Source organism: Lathamus discolor, chromosome 3 (assembly GCF_037157495.1).
Source record: "Lathamus discolor isolate bLatDis1 chromosome 3, bLatDis1.hap1, whole genome shotgun sequence".
Classification (NCBI taxonomy): domain Eukaryota; kingdom Metazoa; phylum Chordata; class Aves; order Psittaciformes; family Psittacidae; genus Lathamus; species Lathamus discolor.
The window spans coordinates 21,447,847-21,467,650 of record NC_088886.1 but is presented as its reverse complement, the minus strand read 5'-3'; the positions used below and the strand labels follow the sequence as shown (position 1 = coordinate 21,467,650).

Below are 19,804 nucleotides of genomic sequence, written 5' to 3'. Positions count from 1 at the left end.
GTTTAGCTCACCTTCCTACTCTTACAACTCCAAAGAGCAAGCACCAATCCTAGAAGGAAATCTGTCCAAGATCAGTTTTGTCTTCTCGTAACTCTATTAGGACAAGCCTGCCCGGTCTAATGCTTCCTCCAGTGTGGTTATTCTTCTTATGCTGGTAGAGCCTTTCCTGCTAGGTGCATGCTCTTTGGTGCTGGTAGCTTTTTGTGGCAAAGTAGACTGATTGCAAATTTAACAATGCAGAAGCTGGTCAATGAAAACATATCTCTGCAGTTCAGCCTGCAGCCCCATACCCTAGCTGCTACTCTGGTCCCATCTCTGTATTCATGATTGTTAGGGGATAACAGGGGAACAAGAGACACTACAGAATGCGAGAGCCTTGAGAAGTGAAGGGAGAATCTGTTTTCCTGGAGTGATTACAGCACTCTTCATGGTAAGAGGACACCAAGCTGGAGTCAAAGGTTATCTATTTTAAGAGTATGCTGCCTATTCAAATAAAGCACACACCAAATCCCTGTGGTCTTTCTTGATTCTAAGAGAGCTGGCCAACATCTTGCACAGCTGACCCTAAATCCCAGAGTACTCAGAGTTCACAGCACATTCTGGCCTCTTATGCAACATTCCAGCATTCCCAACATGAAGGATTTGTGTCAGGGCATTTAGCTAATAGGGAAAGATGCAAACTGTTCATTAATATAGCTCTGCACATGAGGCAAACATTATTTGGGATTCATTACAAATACCTGGGGCAAAGAATAAGAGCTGGAAAAACACTTTAGGCATGAGGTCCTTCCTCAAATCACATGGATAATGTTGTAGCTATCTATAAGATGGTTTACTTCTGCAGGAAGTATAATGATCCATTCTTGATCATAAAAGAAACAAGCAGATCTGGATTCAAAGCTGTAAAATCACTGAATAGGAAAATGGGGGGAAACGATGGAAGGGAAAGGTTGAGACTACACAGTCCAAGAATCTGGTTATGGTTAATTAAATATCATTTGAATAAATGAGGAAAATAATTTAACTGCAATAAGGCTGAGCTAGGGGCAGAAAAAGAATGAGAAAACAGATTAATAGCCTTGTGAGCTCTCAATAATGTTGTTCGAGGAGAACAGAGTAAAACCATCTCAAGTCAGCTGACACTTCTTTCCACAAGGTTGGAGTTGCAGACGTCCAGGCTTCTGAGGCAGAGGAAAAGGGAACTTCATTTGCTCAAGACTCCTATAGCAGCTGTTGATTCCAGGCTGTCAGCAGAGCCTCGAGACCTGCCCTGCTTTAGCTGTGCAAGTACACTAAACTAGCTGCTTGGTGTCAATACTCGGCACATGACACAAGACTGAAGCATTTCTAAATTATCAATGCAGACTTTCTTTTCGACAAAAGGGATATCTTGAATCTACCAGTGCAAAACTGAGACTCCAATGCATACTATGTTAAAGCAGCACATCTGTTTCAGTTCAAAGGCAGAGTCCAGCCAAGCTATATTAAACAAATCATCACTAGTGTAACATTTCCATAATTTCTGTGACAATTACTTTACTACAGAAAGCATATCTCCCCTAAGGCTTATAAGGCATCTGATTTTCTTCAGTGTTACTTCAATCACAGTATATAGAGCTTATTGATGAGTGAAAGAAGCATTTGCCTTCCTGAGAAGACATTACTTTCAAACCTCTATTCTCTAACATTGAGTTTCTGATTTCCATCATCGGAGGAACTAATCCTGTCAGCATGTATCGAACAACAAGACTGAAAACTTCATTTTTTCTTGTTGTGGGTTTAGCACAGATAAGAAGTTTCACCATTCTTAAAGAACATGTCTGCTCAACTCGGAATGCACTGTTTGTGTAAAAATTGCTACACAACTAAATACCTCAGTTTTTACAGGCTGCTCCACCTCTGAGCTGAATGGCAAAACACCTATAAAGATTTGACATTCTGATAAATTACTCTTTCAAATTTTCTCCCACCACCATCTAGAATGTGATGCCTTTTTTGCCTGTGATTTTTAGTAGTGGGAGACAGAGTGCAGCCAGCTTACAACATTAACAAGAAAGCAATCAGATAGCAGCATTCTCTTTCTTCCAGAAAAGAGGGTGTATTTGTGCTTCCTGTTCCCAACGGGGCATGGTGTTAGTTATCACTTTTGCAACCTATAACTCAGCAGCTAGATAATAAAGCTAAAAAGACCTTCTTAGAAAGGGAACTCTACTAACTTACCAGTGAACACCATTCTAAGTGTGGCACTGATCCACAAGCAGAGAAAATAACAACTTACTCCACGCAAACTGCTTTGAGTATGTGCTTGCTATATTCTCCCTTACCCTCAGTAACAGCAGTACCACATACTTTCTTTCCTGTATTCTTCCTCAAGGCCCTAGAAGTCCTGTCCAGTGCTTCCTGCAAGTTGAGAAGCCCTACCCATCCATTATAATAGCCCTCCTCATTTACTCACAGCTAGCATAAAGATTACCTCTTCTTAAGAAGTAAAAGAAAGCCCAATACATTTTACTCTGATGTTAATATTGCATATGAAGCTATATCTTATTTTTCTAGATTCTATAAAATTAATGTTGCTTAATAATTTTGCTAACATTTTTCAGTAACTAGATACTACTATGCTAACTGACTAGATACGACTAGCATTGTAAAGCTCCCCAACATGAACAAATCAACAACTGAGGCACCTGAAAATTGCACTAGCCCCAAGATAAAATAAGCCTTGGAGGCACCCTGATGGTCTGGCCTCACCCAGAAGATGAAAGTATTTGAACTGTTTCCACTGGAGATGCCGCTGGAAATAACTGATCTTGGTAACCGAACATAATGCCCATCATACGTAAGTACTAACTGCATATCCATCTTACTCAAAACTTTGCCCTTCAAGAATGTCAACAGCAACTCTGCCACTAACTAGGTGGATCAGGATTTTCACTCAGTACCTCTATCAAGCAAAAACTAGAGCCAGATAAAAAGAATTCCAACACAGAAAATGTTGTGTCATTTTACTTCTTTTTTTAGATAAATATTAAATTAGAAGGCATTACTAATGAGTGTAACAGAAGACAACAAAATAGCCAAAATTAGGTCTCACACTATACTAAACTTTTCACAGAGCAAAACGCAATACGTGTAATTCAACTAATGAGGTGACAGGAAAAGCATTAAGGTAGACAAAGACACCACCCTTGACTCATAATGAAGTTCCTTTGGCTGCAAGATTTAATTTCATGACAGCTACTCTACATCCAACATTATGTACAGTCTACAATCCTAAGACATTGCAAAATGCTGAAATTTTTGTGTTTTGACAAACTAAGTCATGTAGCTAAAGGAAACCTATCCAAGAGCTGAAGACACTATTAAAAAGTTCAATACTATACTGACTGTTCCCCCAGCAGCAAACAGCCAGGTTCAGGATTGCTGACTGCATTTTCTTTCTGAAACAAAAACTGGCATCAAGTGATGCAGAAAAGCTGAGTAAAAGCTGCTGGGTAACAAGAGCCATTTGTCTGGAGAACTAAGAAATAAAGCTTGGCATACTTGAGTAATGTGATTCATTTATTTAAGTACAAAAGCACTCTCTTAAAAGTGTCTGTAGTGTAAAGCTAACTGGTATATATATGAACTCTTCAGAAATCTGGTACAAACCTGGATTAATGATTGTCGTTGTCCCATGAAAATGATCTATTACCTCTGCGATTAGAAAGTTGTGCATGAAAAATATCTCCATTTGCAAGTTATTTTAGAATTATCTCATGTAAAGAGGTTCTTGAAGGACAGAGGATAAAAAAAAAAAAATAATTAGACCTACCGCTATAATATCTAGAGTGTTGTCACAGACTTTGCGGATCTCAGCATTTTTGTCATGCATCAGGTCAATGAGATACGCGGGAGCCTCTGGAAAGAAACTGTTAAGGATAAGAGCTTTTGGTTTGGTTGGTTTTTGTTTTGTTTTTTTCTCCACAGCTCTATGTTCGTCCAATTGCAAATTTCATTAAGAACCATAGTCAGGAATTTTCCATCACATCACATGGGTCAGCAGCCTTCCCCCAGTCGCTTTTTTGGTTTTTTTGAAATGACATTTTAAAGTACCCAAATATTCTTCAAAATTGCTGAAAAGAAATTACATGCCCCTTCAAAGAAAATTCTGATCTGTTACTGGAAATCCATGTACCCGATGTGTTATTTCATAAGGTTCAGATTCTGTGGAATGGTTTAATCTTTTATATGCTACCTTTGAAACCCTTAGGCGTTTCTGGTTTTAAAAAAGGCTTCCAGTGTATTTGTTTCAAAAATACTGAAGACAATCTATTATGCAAACAATAATGACAATAAGCAGTAAAGCCTAAATAAGATTTGTAAGTACCATACAAAACCAAAAATTAAACAGATTCACAACCTAAGGAAACTGAAGAACAGATTTAGTCATCAACAGACAGGTGAAAAAAGAACAGAGAGGAAAGTCAGGAACAGGAATCAAAGTCTCCATAGTGGGAAGAAGAGGGAAGACTTACATCAAACAAAGTTCAAAGAACAATCAGGTGGACAAAAAAACAAGGCAAGCATTATTTTTGTTGTCTAGATTGATATAAGAAAGAATGCTATTATTTTAATGCACATAACTTCAGACTACGCAAAATATATGTTTAATGGTGCAGTGCAAGAGGTTGGTTTGTTTATGCTCTATGTAGGTTCTTCTATGAACTATGATTTGCAAAACAAATTAACGCAGTAATTCAGTTTTCATAAGAACTAATGGGTCACCTGGTCCAGTGATCTTCCTCCTACTTCCCTTCCTGTTTCAAAGCAAACTAACTTTTCATCTTTCTTATTAATCTTGCAGTCCCTCTAACATGCCTAAGTTGCCTGGCTTTTTCCTTCACCTGAAATAAACCATTTACAAAGAAAACTCTGAGATCAGGAGGTTTATGGAAGATAAATACAGGTCAAACAGCAGTGATGGCAAATTAATTGCTGCAATTTTAGATATTTAATCTTTAAAAAGATACGTGTTTCCTTGATAATGACATCTCTGGTGGCTTGGTGAAAGACCATCTGATAAAATACATAGATGATCTGACAGACAAACTCATCATCTTCCTGCTGAGCTGCAAGGAAAAAACAAAATAAAACAAAAAAGCACAGTTTCAGATCTTGCAACCAGAAGCTTGTGAGGCTTAGAGAACACCCAGCTCTTACATGTCAGCTAGACAATTCAGTGGTATGCAAGAGATTTCATCTCCCAACAACACCAAATGAACATCTTTCCTCCTCCAGTCAAGCAGAAAGACCACAGAGTACAGCAGGACTAGCGGAGGCGTAGGAGAAAGTCAAATCTATCAGACTGCTACTAGTCCATATCTTTCTGTCAGTAACCAAGTAATTGCTCTGCCTTTCATATATGAAACACCTACTCCTGCCTTGCAAGAGAAAATGAATGTGCATTCAGTTACAGCATGACTAAATCAACTAACTTCTCTGAAAAACAAAACTAAAGTCAAACATGGCAAACATACCATTTAGAAGCTCAATTAGTGCAGGGATGATTCCAGATTTAGCCAGCAAAGCAGCACAGGAGTCATCCATAGAAACTGTTCCAATCATTATCACGACTTCTAAAACAAGGTCATCTTCTGCAGAACCTGCTACGTCAGAATGCAGAAAGTATTACCTCTCGGAAATCCTTAATCTTGTGGCAGTTGTATATTTATCTCTAGATATGATTCTGTTCTTACATGTTAAGTTTCCCCAAACTTAAGTGCAACAGCACTTTAAGAATTCTTCGAAAGACTCTACTTTGAAAGAGCAACAGAACTTTGTACAGACCTGGTTTTAGTTTATCCTTGAGGTATGGAACCAGTTTGTACTCTTTCAGCACAAGTTCCCAGTCAAGATCTGGTAAGGTCAAATTTGCAAGTGTCCCCAGACATTCAATCACGAATTCCTCCTCTTCATCATTTGATATCTGAGCTGCTAAATCACCAACATAATCCTAGAGAAAACATAACAACAAACATAACTACAGACTAATCTGGGGTTCTGAAGAACTCACAACTCGGTCAAAATCAAAACTAGTTCTCAGAAGACTTTTCTCCTTAAATGAAGGCTAATAAGGCACTTTCAGTTGAAGAATAATCCAAGAAAACATTTCAGCATTCTTGTGCTCCATCCTTTCACTTTTAAAAAATGTGGATCATTTGTTCAGATGTTCCAAAAGTAGCTATTACACACATGGCTTGAGAAAGCAGTTAGGAAATAAGGGAAAGAAGACAGTGAACACCATACTGCATTAGTGACAGTAAGAGTCCTCTTCCTATAGATTTTAAGGAATAATTACAAGATATTCTGGGGACATGAACAGGGGAATCATGGATTCTACTTCCTAATTCTATACTGCTTTAAGACAATTTGAAATTCAATCCACATTTTAACAGTGCATTTAAAATTTCTACAATTAGGATGTTGTGTTTCCCTTCCCTCCCTTTTGAAAGGGCAGCTTTACATGATTAACTGAATGGCAAGTATTCAAAATTTTAAAATATTCACTTATACAAAACACTGGATACGGGGGGGGGGGGGGGGGGACACCAAACCCCACACTTTATTGCCCTCTAGCAATAACGGAAGAAATTGTTAACTGTTAATTATTATGACATGCACCACAGCAGTTGGGGTTTGAGGGGGGGAGGGGTGTTTTTTTCTTTTGCTGTTGGCATTTGCTTCATTTTGTGTGTTTATTTTGTAACAGGGACTTATTGGATACAGCTTAAGATTTCTTTTCCCTGTAGTGAGGATTCAAACCCTGTCTTACCAAATGAGGTAGCCTTATAAAACAAAACAACCTGAGGCAGCCAAGAAAACTTAATCTGGACACCATGTAAAGACAAAGCACAGCAGCTCTCCACAGCCAGTTTTTTCTAGTAGGAAGAATCAGAGATCATATTAGGTAACAGATAGTACTTACAATGAACAGGCTTTTAGTTGGTCCATCATGTTGTGAAATATTCCTGATCATCTTCATTAACAATGGATCCTTAAATTTCAAAGCCCGCTTCATTAGTGTTTTCAAGCCATTTCCTGAAATGAAGCAAACACTTCAAATGTTGCAAATGAAATCCATCACATAAAATTAAAAATAAGGAAAGCAGTGGCTGACCAAAAACCAACACACACAAGACCAGCTTGAACCTTTATAGGGGAAAAGTGAAGAATCTGGACAGGAACTATTTCTTCTTTCAAGTTTAAGTTGAAAAAGAAAAGTCTTTCTCTGTATAAATTCTGTAACAGCTACGATGACCTTATGTACTGGTGGGACACTTAAAAAGTGAGATGACTAGTTAAATGCTTCAAGTGTGTTTAGTTATTTATTCAGATGAAGAAAGGTTCTATATGCAAATTGTTATCCTATCATTGAGTGAAGTTAGTGGAGATGCAGCACCACTGTTGGTACTAACTCAGAGACAACTCTCTCCACTCAACAGAATAAATACAGTTATGGTTCTAAAAGATTATTTACGAGTTACGTAGATCATCGTGGGAACAGACACACGTATCTTAAGTACTTGATTGCACTGAGCAAGTCCCATTGTTGTGTTTCCAAAAGATCACTTTCAAATTATGCTATTATGTTTCCAAAAGATCACTTTATTATCTAGTAAGTGCTACTAGCTTGAATTTCATTTGTGCCTTTAAAATAAAATTGTATCTCCCCGTTACACCTTCTATAGAGCTACGCACAGAATTCTGAAGTGGAATGGCTGGCCACATTGACTGCAACTGACCCTTTTAAAGTCTAGTAATTTATAGCAGTAATTCATAGTGAAAATTTTGAGCGAACGGGAAAATTAGAGCTACTAAATAATAATGTTCCACCTAAAATGCTAGTGTTAACACCAGTATGAAAATAAAGAAACTTTAAAAGCAACCTAGAGAGCTATTGAACAAAATGCAGAGCCCATCTATACTATGTAATATAATACCAGAACCCAAAATATACTCAAGAATAAAACTTAATGGAAAGATGCAACTAAATTACATCACTGTATTATTTATTTAGTACCGGCAGGTGAAGCACTGATTAGCTGCAGATGAATTTTAGGCAGATGGAATTTAAGTAAAACAAAAATCTTGATCTTTCTATACAGTCTTGGATGTAATAGCCATAGCTACTGCACAGTAATACTCCCACACTAATGTCAGCATCAGTGTGCTTTATAAAACTACATATGACAGATGTGAGCAGATCTGGCTACTCAGTAGCACTTATGCCACCAAGATGAATTCGAGAGAGGAATCATTACCCAAATGGGTGCATTTTATTTTTTGAGGATATACACATTTGTAAGTAACTCAAATATACATAATTTATATATGTAAGTATATATATATATAAAAATACATATCTGAAGTGTCATCTCCAAGGAAACAGTAAAATCTCAGCACAATTACCTTCACAGATAAGTTGTACATTTCTTTTGTTAGCAGCAAGGTTAATACAGAAGGAAATAAGTTCCAGGTCAACTCGCTCATCAGGACATGCAAAAAGCATCTTCATTAACTGCCAAGAAAGACAACCACGCTTAAGTCATTAACCTTTCCAAAGCATTAAGAGAGCAATGTTATGATGTCGACTACAGTAGCTTTAATTTTTTTTTTCAAAAATTAATATTCAACATTTCTATAGAAACAGTAAAATTATAAAGGTCAAAGGCACAAGATACATAGTTCCATTATTTGGGAAGAACAATGCTTATAACGTGCAAAAAATGGCAGTCGATCATCACCTTAAATTAATACGGGTTAGTTACATTTTATTGCTACCACTAAATTTTTTATTTTTACTGTTTTTATAAAGTTGTGAATTGACAAACTTGTTTTGAAAAAAAGTTTAGGTAGACTTAATACGGGGGAAAAAAACCCCACAACTTAATTTCACAGCAAGTCAGATTACTACCTGGTTATTTAATAAGATCATGACTACAAATACATACTTAATTGCAGAATAATTCTATTACTATTTTGCTTTGAGATTACTCCATTGATACATAAACAGCTGTATCTGCAGAAATGTACTTTATCTTTGCAGCTGCCATTGCTAGAGTTGAACACTGCTATATACCAGAGACTTCTCCACAGAAGTCCTATTCTTTAGGTAATGGGACAGAACAATCTGGGTTAACGTAAGCAGACAATCACCTATAATCCTGTTCCAACCGTTTAGTAGGTATCAGTGAATTACTACATAATTCCTTAGGCAAATAACCTACAGATTGCCATCATTTTATACATCTGGCACCTGTATTGTCCATTATATCACAGGCTATCTGGTCTCATTTTGTTCAATATGAACACTTTTGAAAGGCATATTGAATATACGAACATGAGCCAAATACGTAAGTTTCTTTTTCTGTTTCCAACCATGGCAGACAAGCTGCACAGCTTTTTCAATGAGAGGCTGCACAACATAACTCTATTTGCTCCTAAAACCTGCTCAGCTCATAAGACATGTCAAGATTACAATGCAAAGCAGCATGATGACAAGGCTGGGATTACTAGGAGTAGAAACAACTGAGCCTAAAGATAAGCAGAATACAAGGTACAAAAATATAGCCCTGTTTGTGTCAAGAAGGGGTGAAGGTGAGAGGAAAGCAACAACTAATCATATAGTTATGTGCTTGCCACCTGGTGGAAAGACAGTTTGTAATACATTAAAAACTAGAGAAAGTGGGTGAAAAACCCATTTGGGGGTCAGGGGCAAGAACAATGGGATTGCAGGAATTTCACTCCAAAGTATTGTACTACAGGCTGTCATTCCAAATAGACACCCCCACCCCCCCCAAAAAAAAAAAAAAAAGTTACAAGATAGCTCTTTATCTCTTTTTCTGGAACCTTCATATACAGATTTTAAAAGCTATCATTGATATCCTCCTCCCTTTCTTAAAAAGGTAGAATCAGAACTCCCTAGGTTGCTTTAAGAACTTATAAAATCCCTAGTTTATTAAATCCGTAAGCCCGACAGTCACATAAGAGTGAATTAACCAGAGAAGAAAGCTGCCACTTAACAAGTGGAACACGAGTATTCAAAAATCTCCCCCTGCAACTCTTCTGTCACAAAACCTTTAAAAACAGATTTTTAAACCCTTCAAATAATTTCAAGGGAAACATTCACATTACTTACACAATACAAAATCTGTGGAAATTAGTTGTTTAACAAGATGGGATTACACTGCTAATTACTGAACTACTTCTCTATAAAAAGAAAAAATATATCCAGTTTCAATTAAAGCTGTTCAAATCTTAAAATAATAGTTTTGTACAAGCTCCATGTTTCCCATTATGTCTTCATTTAATTTGATTGCTTCTTGTGCCACTTCAAAAGGAAGAGTAATTGCTGCCAAATAGGAAATATTAAAATTAAATTTGTTCTGCTTTTACTATGTCCATTGTCATCTTTTACTGATTTAACAGGAAGGCAGTAAAAAGACTGCAGCATGTGCAATGAAGAGGCAGTAGTGTTCAATCAGACAAGTCCCATATTGAGTATCAGATACCACAGACCAGGACTGAAATCACTGTGTCTAGACTCTCTGGCACCTGCCTTCACTTATTTACCAGTGACCAGAGGCCAACCCCCACAGCTTTCTGTTCACATACACCTCTGTCCAACCCCCTCCCCAAGCCCAGCTCAAACATCTTTGAATGATTATGCCAGAACTGCATGCCTCAGGAATCTCTCCTGACCGGCTACTCCCTAACTCTGCTGTTTGAAGTGATGCTCTGGTTTCTGAACTTCAGCAGATAATGGCGGACAGGAGCAAAGGGTGCTGTCAAGAGAGGACGTTTACCAGCATTAAGCTGAAAAGAAGCTTATAGATCAAAGAGGGGCCAAACAGGACAACCGTGGTGGAAAACATGTGGGCAGCTGCAGAGAACCTTGCACACTGCTCTGCGGTAAAATATTAAATATCACCATGACATCACTGCCTAACCATGCCCTTTGATTGGTCAGGTTATTACCAATAAAGGCTTTTATAAGCATCTGGATGGCATTTGCACCTATTTAAACAAAACACGCATTGCTGGGGTCTAAACAAGAATGAACTGTTAATACTCACTTTTAACTGTTACTAGAATAGCACCCACTAACTCCTGCAATCAAGGATGTTTACCTGGGACAGCACGCGCAAGCCCTTGTCAAGCACTTCTCCTGTTCAAAATGACAACAAGGGACTGATTTTCTAATCACTTCCTGCAAAAGCTAAACATCCATTATTGAGTATTTGCCAGTTTCCTCAAAAAGAAACAAACCTCCAGAAGGGCACATTCTACTACTGAAAAGACAGTTTGGTTTTCCAAGATAGAATCAGACAGCAGGGAGTCCTTTAAAAGGACTCAGGCTTCTCCTGAGTGCCTTATCCACTTCCAAATGTTTTCTGCCATCTGTCTTCCTTAATAACTGTCCTCAATTGGGACATTCATTTATAAAATTTAAGCTCTAGTTGTCCATCTTGTCCTTTCTGAACAGCCAGGAGATGTGATCTGTGAATAATTACATTGACCAATAAAGCATCAATATATATCAAGATAGGTATCCTTTGAATTCTGTAGTTTTAGACAAAACCCAATGAGGGCAGCAAATTTATTTGTTGCTTGTTTCACTAGTCTTTGGATACAGCCCTGTGGGCATCCATTTGACCAGCTGCTGTCTATCAGAACAATGATGTTCACCGAAGCTCAGAGTATGAAGCTGCTGAAGTTACCACATCTCTTCACATTTGGCACTGGGAATCCAAAAGCCATGCCAAGATTCCCTGAAATCATGTCATAAGCGAGACCCGAAACAGAGTGCGTGAGTTCTGGCTTGGCTGATAATGGCTCAGAACAAAGCAAGTCCTTATATCATGCAAACGGCTTTATATATAGCTGCTTCTTGTAGCAGAAAAGGCAGTCAGCAGGATGTTTACAAGATCATTTTGTAACATATACTAGTTATTTCCACCAGTTCTCCCTCTCTATTGTCCAAAATCCTCCTGTATTTGGAAAAGCATCACCATTTTTTCATGAGATAATGACCAGAAACATTCTGAAAGCTTTCCATGGCAACTTCCAACTCTGGATGCATTTGACGTTAAAAACACATTTGGCAGGAAAGAAGATATTGTGGTGCAATTCTGAAAAAGCTACCGAGAGCTTTCACACTTATGCAATGCAGCTTTCTCAATTCCAGCCTCATCAGGACTGAAAAATTACCAGTAACAAAGGATTTGGTACCAAAACCACTAACCAACCAAACTCCAACAAACAACAAAACACAACACACACACACACACAAAATCCCAAACTCCATGATATTTTGTCTGTGCTTGGACCAAAGACTATGACTGCAGGTAGTGTTATGTAACAAACTGTAGCCTGAATAATTGGTGAAGAGCCTTCCTTACTCTTCAAGTCTCTCTCCCCTGTTGTACATGCCTGTAGCTGGGAAAGGAACTGTCATGTAGCAACATAACACTGCTTGGCTGCTTTCCAGTTCATATCCTGTAATACTGGAGACATTGAAATTTTGATACCCAGTGGGAGCAGGCAAGAATGCCTTCTAAAACTGTAAATGAAATACTTTCCACAAGATCCTCTAAGGACCTTCTGTGAACAAGCTTTAATCTCTTTCAAGTATTCCCAATCTCTTGCAAAAATTCACCAGGTCAACTGTATTTTTATGAATTCATTGATGCAGCTGAAGCATTAGTAGCACTGAAAAAGAACATGTCACTTATCCGTTTTCTGGGGACCATTAAAAGACAGCAAGAACAGTCAGAGTTGGTGGCTCACTTATCAACTCGAAAGTATCGTAGTTGTTCCTATTGTTACCTGTGGGTGTCAGTGCGAGCTCTGCTATGAGTGAGGAAAAGACATGCACAGGCAAAGATGTAAATTACCACCTCGACGACCTACATAAAAGCACATACCTGTGGAATACAGTCTGTGTATGCAAACATTGATTTAAAGCGATCATCCATGCTTATGTGATACAGAATACACATTGCTATTTGTTTGTAGCTTTCATTTGCTAGAAGGAAAAAAAAAATAAATCCATATTAATAGAAGCCTGGTATTTTAGGTGTCATAAATATAGACAACAGGAAAACAAAAAGCACAAAAATCCTATCTAATAGAGGCAAAACCTGCATCAGAAATGCAACATTAACGAAAGGATCTTGCCTGGCCTATCCAAATGAACTGTATTTGTGCTAAGAAGGAACAAGGGCAATGCTAACTACTCCCCCTCTCCCCAGCATCTCAAAACACTTCCTTAACCCCCCTTTGGAAAGGAATATATTTTGTGACAGGAACACTGAATAATGGCAGGCCATCCAGAGAAAGCCTTCATCATTTTCTAACCAGAAAATTAAATAACAAATGTAACACCAATTTAGCTGTGGATATTCCTTTTGAAACAACAAGCGTGTCTCAAAGTGAAATGATAAAGAATGTACCAATGCCAAACAAAAATAAGAACTACCACTACAAAGTGTTGTAGAAGGAATCCAGTGCCTTTCAAGTAAGTCACACACTGATTGTTTTATTATCCTAAATGATAATATGACCCTGTGAGCGCCTTTTGTGTTTCTTACATTTCAAAGACAACCTTAGTATATTTTCAGATTAGTTCTTACCAAGAGAAAAAGGTTCTCAAGAAAAACTAGAGAAGCTTTTGTGAGTAGGCTATGAAGTATTAAACTGAAAGGTTCTATAAAATCATCTTAGACAAACGTACAAATGTTTAAGAACAACACAGATGAATTTGATCCTGACTCACTGCTGAAATCTGCACTGAGCATTTCCTTGAGCTCTCCTCTAGCCCTACATTAAGAGGATACTGGCTATATACAAGATAAATATTCATCTGCACGTTTTTAGTCCGAATAGGATGTAATAAGGTCACCAACTCGGAGATTACAGTTCTGATCAGAAATATCCTACCTCCCACTTCTATTTAGGCTAAATTAGAACTTACCTGTTTAACACTTTAGCAAAGCATCAAGACCTCAAACAGCAACCAGGACCGTTAAATTTTATTTATGCCTACATCACTGGGAGCTGATATTTCCTTTAATCAGCAAGGACATGATGCCTTTATCCTGAAAATGCACATCTGTGTTTTTTTTTCAAAATTGAATTATCAAAAAAGACCCATGAAGCCTTTCTAGCAGTTGCCATACAACAGTGAAGTATTATTTCCCCATGCGATAGCTTTCCTCATGAAGCTACAAAGCAGACCTTTCAGATCCTTCTGGATTCTTACCTGTTTGAAAAAAATAAATGTGACTTGTACCACAACCTTCCACACACTTAACAGCTGGAGAAAGGATAATCCCCAAATCTGATAGCTACTCTGGCTACTAGTAAAATAAAAGCACATACAATACTGTAGTTGCTAAAGCATATACACTGTGTTTTAAGCAAACAAAGGAAGCATCTATTATCTTTTGTGCTTCTCTTGTGACTGGTCATCTTACCTACCTATCCACTTACAGTGACATTGTAAATCAAATAATTACATGAAAAAAACACTTCCCATACATGCAGCTAAAAGGATTCTAATAAGCAAATATAAAAATTTAAAGAGTAAGTTATGCCTTCAAATTTCAGGGTGCTAGGGGGAAAAAGAATCCATTTACACTGCTCTTAATACTTCTTCCCATGCATCTATTTAAGACTCAAACACCAAGACTCAAATTTAAGACCCAAATTACAATTATGCTTTGCTGAACAATGCAGGCAAGTCTATGTGAAGTGAAAGGTAAGCCAATATAAAAGGCAGGAAAGTTGGCACCCCAGAACAGCAACAGGTAAAACAACCTGGAGTGAAGCTGTACCAGATCTTCAACAGGTATGAACTGGCAGGCAGTTGACAAGAATGATGCTACTTTATATCTATTTAACCTTTGTCCTTCATGTTCGGTTTTTTTCCTCCTTACTTCTGCAAGCTTCATTTGGGCTAAGATAAAGCATACGCTAAGATACAGTCTTACATTTGGTAGCAAAAGCTGTTTCCTGGTATTCAGCAATACTGGTAGCTTATTTTCAAGAAAATAGTCTACTATAGCAGCAAAGGCCACCTGTTTTTTGAGAAGAAACTCTTTGCATAGTTTTCTCTCCCCTTTTTTCAAAGGTCCAGTCTATCACAATAACCCTTCTGATGCCTGAACAAGACCTTAGGTATCATCAGTGCTGAATGACAGCACTGCCTCTGTTTCCAAACTACCAAAAATAATCAAAATTACCTAGAAACTCAACCTAAAATATAAGGAATATCTAGAATTCAAGTTTATTTTACTTGCCTAAACTCTGAAAGACTTGGTTTTACTGACTGGCACAGAAATTCTCCCAAAGTACATTCCATCTGGCAGATTTCATGACACACAAAAAGCAAAGACAACTACAATTCCAAAGAGTTGAATTCAAGTTCCTCCTTGCTGTGCAGTTAACTGACCCATTTTCCCAGAATTCCCCTGTCCTACTGTCAATACAAGGAATAGAAAATGGGTTAGAGCATTTAAGTCACAGGCACATATTGCACTGGCACAGCAAGGAAATATTCTTCACTTGCAAGTAAATAGGAAAAAACCCCACCTGAATTCTACTAACTTGAAGAAGAAAATAAATTACAGAACTGAAGTTAAAGAAAACAGTATGCAACTAAACCAGCTTTTAAGTATTTAATGGTGTATGCATTTAAAGTTTCATTTCATTCTCATTTCCCAGAAAGGAATGAATTTCAGGTTGGTGTCTGGAAGCTCCACTGTTTCACTTACCCTGTGGAAGCATTTTGGTGGAGAAAAACCAGAACCTCCAGACTTTTTTTCAGTTCTCACACAAAACAGTGGCAACTCATGATTCAAAGAACCAGCACTTCAGGAAAATCAAGAAAAGGTGGTTGTTTTTAAGCACAGCAATTGTTACTCTCATGCACAACTAAGAAGGATACAGCCTATTGAGAAACTGATTGGAATCTATGCATAACTAGTTTGTCAAAGATTAGAAGGGCAACAGATTCAACAGCTACAGCATTTTAAACACTAAGCATCTTCTTTCAGGCTGAAGGGTAAAAAGTGACAGAGTGCTTGAAAAATCCACCAAGCCAACTGCCATCCAAATGAAACAGAGATTTCACTCCCATGTAAACTGGCAGCTATTGACAGTAAGTAATTACTGTCAATAATTACTTGACATATTACTTAAATATGCCAGTACCAAGCTTACCTTTTTATAATTATTATTATTTTATACTCATCTGAATGCTAATGAATAAACTAAGTCATCGTTTACAGACTTGGCTGAAAAACTTTCAAACCCTGCCCAGTAACTGGGCTGAAGAACAGTCTTCAAAAGCATGGAAGAGATACCTTTTCTGCTACTTGTGACCATTACTGAAGGTCACACATGAAAAAGCAGACACTGCAAGGAAGACCTCCTTATGACTTGGTACAGTAGGCATCAATTATTTCCCTAACTAGAAAAGCAAGAGAAAGAAAACAGATCTCTGCCAAATGTGTTCATAAAAATCACTCAAGTTTTGGTGGGGTGCCAGAAAGTTGTGGCCTACAAATGCTGGTAGTTTTGAGCATCAAGCGTTTTATGACTGAAGGTGGAAAAGCCAAATGGCCTAAAGCAGTAAGGGCACCCCTGGAAAATAATGGCCTACTCATTATGGATTCTTCTGGTATTTATGGCAATAAAACATGAATCATAATGAACTCATTGGATATTAAATGTGGGGGTCACAAGTACTTTGATAGGATTTCCACAAGAATTTACCATTAATTAACCAAATAATTATTTGAAAGTGTTACTGAATTATCCTTAGTTCTTACACAGCCATTCCAGAGAAATTGGTCATTCCCAGCTGAGTGCAGTTAATGCCTTAACAAACCAGTCATTAACTGTAGTTACTGATTTTGTGGGAATTATTCTGTTATAAAATGCACTCAACAGTTTACAGAAACAATACTTAAATTTTTTTTTTTTTTGTTTTTTTTTGTTTTGCAGCTGTAGTTCAGCTGGAGCAGCTGGGATGGAAAAATATCAGGTCCCTCGGGCTGTTTTCACAACTAGTTTTCTGCAAATTAGAGAGGGAAATAAATACATGATGGGCTCTGAGTTCAAAATGGCTTCAGATTTTTAGCCTTTGAACATTAATAAGAAGCCATATGCCAGTTTTGTAGACCAACACCTGAATTCCATGTCTAGATCTTACTAAGAGTAAAGATCTAAATGGTATACTAGTAGCAGAAACTAAAGGAAAAAAATAATCTTTATATTTCTTTATCACAAGCTCAGGTCCTACATTTTGGTTGAGTTTGTGAGCTTAAAAGGAAAAAATTCTTCATTAGCTCCATGATAACAAAAGAGAAATCCTAAAGCTGTAAAACTGAAATCCTAATCTGAGTTGCAGCAGCATTCATCTTTCAAATGCTAAAGTAAAAATGAGAATATAAGTTATGGACTAAATTATTCAAATGTAACACTATCAGTAATTCAAGTAGTCATCATTTCTAATGGAATCACCAATGTCTCCACATTAAATATGAAATATACCCTATCCAACTCATGTGCAAAACATTTACTACACTAAATCAAAAACAGAACACAAACAAAGGTAAATATCTATTAAAATGGCAGAGTGAATCTTCATTTCTGTTTCAAACTCTGTTTCAAACCTCCTGTAGAATTAGGTACATAAGAAACCTATATGGATAAGAATGTCACAAACTGAGTATATCTATATACACTGTCTCTCACAGCTGTCAGGAAACACTGAAATCAAGAGTTCATTCACATGTATCATAATTAGCAGTGATTATGCTGAAAAAAGGGATAGAAAGGTATCTCTGCTTACCTCCACCCTGTATTATTACTTGTAACCAGCTTGGAAATAGACTAAGTTACTCCATGTGTGGCTAGACACATACTGGTTTGATTTACACATGTAAGTCTAAATCATACTGCATATATCAGTTCATTTTATCAAGAGAATCAGGAAGAATTTTCAAATCTGCTCACACTCAAGGAGACTAGACATTATAAATAATACATTATGATATTAATTACATACTAACAACCCCTCTTGTGCCATCTTTATGTTAACTGAAACTGTCTTCATACTATAAGCCTAACTTAAACCCCTGGTTTTGCCATGATTGGGTGGTTGTTTTGTGTTTGGGTGAGTTTTTTAAATTTGTTTGTGGCTTTTGTTTTAGGGTTTTTTTGGGTGGTTTTGGGAGGTTTTTTCCTTCCCTCAAGGAACTATGTACATGCCACATCTGAAACATGGATATAATTCCTCTTTTTTTTCTAGGAAACAAAGAAGGAATTATAATGATAAATCCTAAGCCAAAGGGCCTATAAATGACTAATTTAGACTGAGTTAATGTTACCGCTATAGAATCATAGAATAGTTAGGACCGGGAAGGACCTCAAGATCACCTAGTTCCAACCCCCCTGCCATGGGCAGGGACACCTCCCACTAAACCATGTCACCCAAGGCTCCGTCCAACCTGGCCTTGAACACCACCAGGGATGGAGCATTCACATAGACAAAAATGAAGTTGCATATCTGGAGCCCCAGCATCAATTTCTTTGCCTGGAACTCTAGGCAAGAAAGACTGGAAAAATATACAGTAAAAACGTCTCTGCAGCATTGACACTTGTAAAAGACTACAAAGCATAGCCACTCAGTAGACAACATACAGCTAAATTTAGATAAGTCCTTTTCAGAAGCTTGATCTTCCTAGAGAATTAAAAAAAAAATAAAATAAAAAAATCATCTCTGTTATTTAGGATGTCCTACAATCAACCATACTTGACCTCATGTGAATTCACACGAGAATTGAGAAGCTGATTGGTTGTAATATCCTACATATTGCACAAACCAGAGATAAGTCAATTATAAATCCAGATTAAAGAGAAAACAGGAGACAACAGGATTATCACTCAAGGAAGAAGACAAAGCTGTTTCTCTCTCCTTCACAAAAGAAATATACTTTAGTAAGGCTGTGACCAAGGAAGAAGGTAAGAGACAAAAAAAATTAGCTACCATTATTACAGCAAACTGGAAATTAGAAGAGGCAGTTCTTAATTTGAATCAAACTAAGAAAATGCCCACTTCCAAAGTAGGTGGAAATAATTCCATACAAAGCTGTTCCTTCAGAAGTCTCCACCAAGCTACACAAATTAAATGCTATACAATTAAATGCAAATTTATAGGACATGCATAATTTTTGCCATATCTGCACTATATTTCATTAAATTACATTAACTGTTCCAATTACAACTACTAGAAAATATTCTAACTTCTCTGCTCTAAGAACACCCTCCCAATCTTGTTTGGAATTCAGTGGGAATGGAAATAGGTAGAAACTTTCCATGCTCCTGGCTCTGTGGGTGCACAGCTCCACAGAAGAGCAGACACCATTCTAAACGCATGATGCTACCTTTCACTTGGCAAAAGGGATGATTCACCACATTGAAATGTCAACTGGTTTTACCCATGTTTTGAAGTAGCTGAAGTACAAAGCTGAGGGTCAAATCTAATAAGCCCAAAAAAGCAGAGTTAAATACTGGTTCAGCTTATGAATCTTCAAGAGAAAAAGAATTAAGCTCTTACCCACGAGGTACTGTTCTTGCACAAGCACTAGCATACTCTTAACTAGCAAAGTCTTGGAAGAAAGGTAAACAGTTCAACTGTATTCTTATTGTGAAAAGATCACAGTTTTGTCGTTTAAAATGTCATTCATTGAGG

The 19,804-nt window shown here is 37.3% G+C and overlaps 1 protein-coding gene across 4 annotated transcripts in view; it reads right to left on the bottom strand.

The window, feature by feature from the left end:
• Positions 1-19,804, bottom strand: part of KIFAP3 (kinesin associated protein 3) — a 68,373-nt gene that overhangs the window by 27,313 nt on the left and 21,256 nt on the right. For 3 of the 4 annotated variants that reach the window (XM_065673987.1, XM_065673985.1, XM_065673986.1), the window contains exons 11-17: positions 12,969-13,069; positions 8,452-8,560; positions 6,968-7,080; positions 5,830-5,995; positions 5,520-5,648; positions 5,013-5,111; positions 3,815-3,900 (exon numbers count right to left, since the gene is read on the bottom strand). In XM_065673987.1, the coding sequence (XP_065530059.1) occupies positions 3,815-3,900; positions 5,013-5,111; positions 5,520-5,648; positions 5,830-5,995; positions 6,968-7,080; positions 8,452-8,560; positions 12,969-13,069 (803 nt within the window). The remainder of the gene's footprint in view (positions 1-3,814; positions 3,901-5,012; positions 5,112-5,519; positions 5,649-5,829; positions 5,996-6,967; positions 7,081-8,451; positions 8,561-12,968; positions 13,070-19,804) is intronic. The other variant, XM_065673984.1, reaches the window with a different exon arrangement.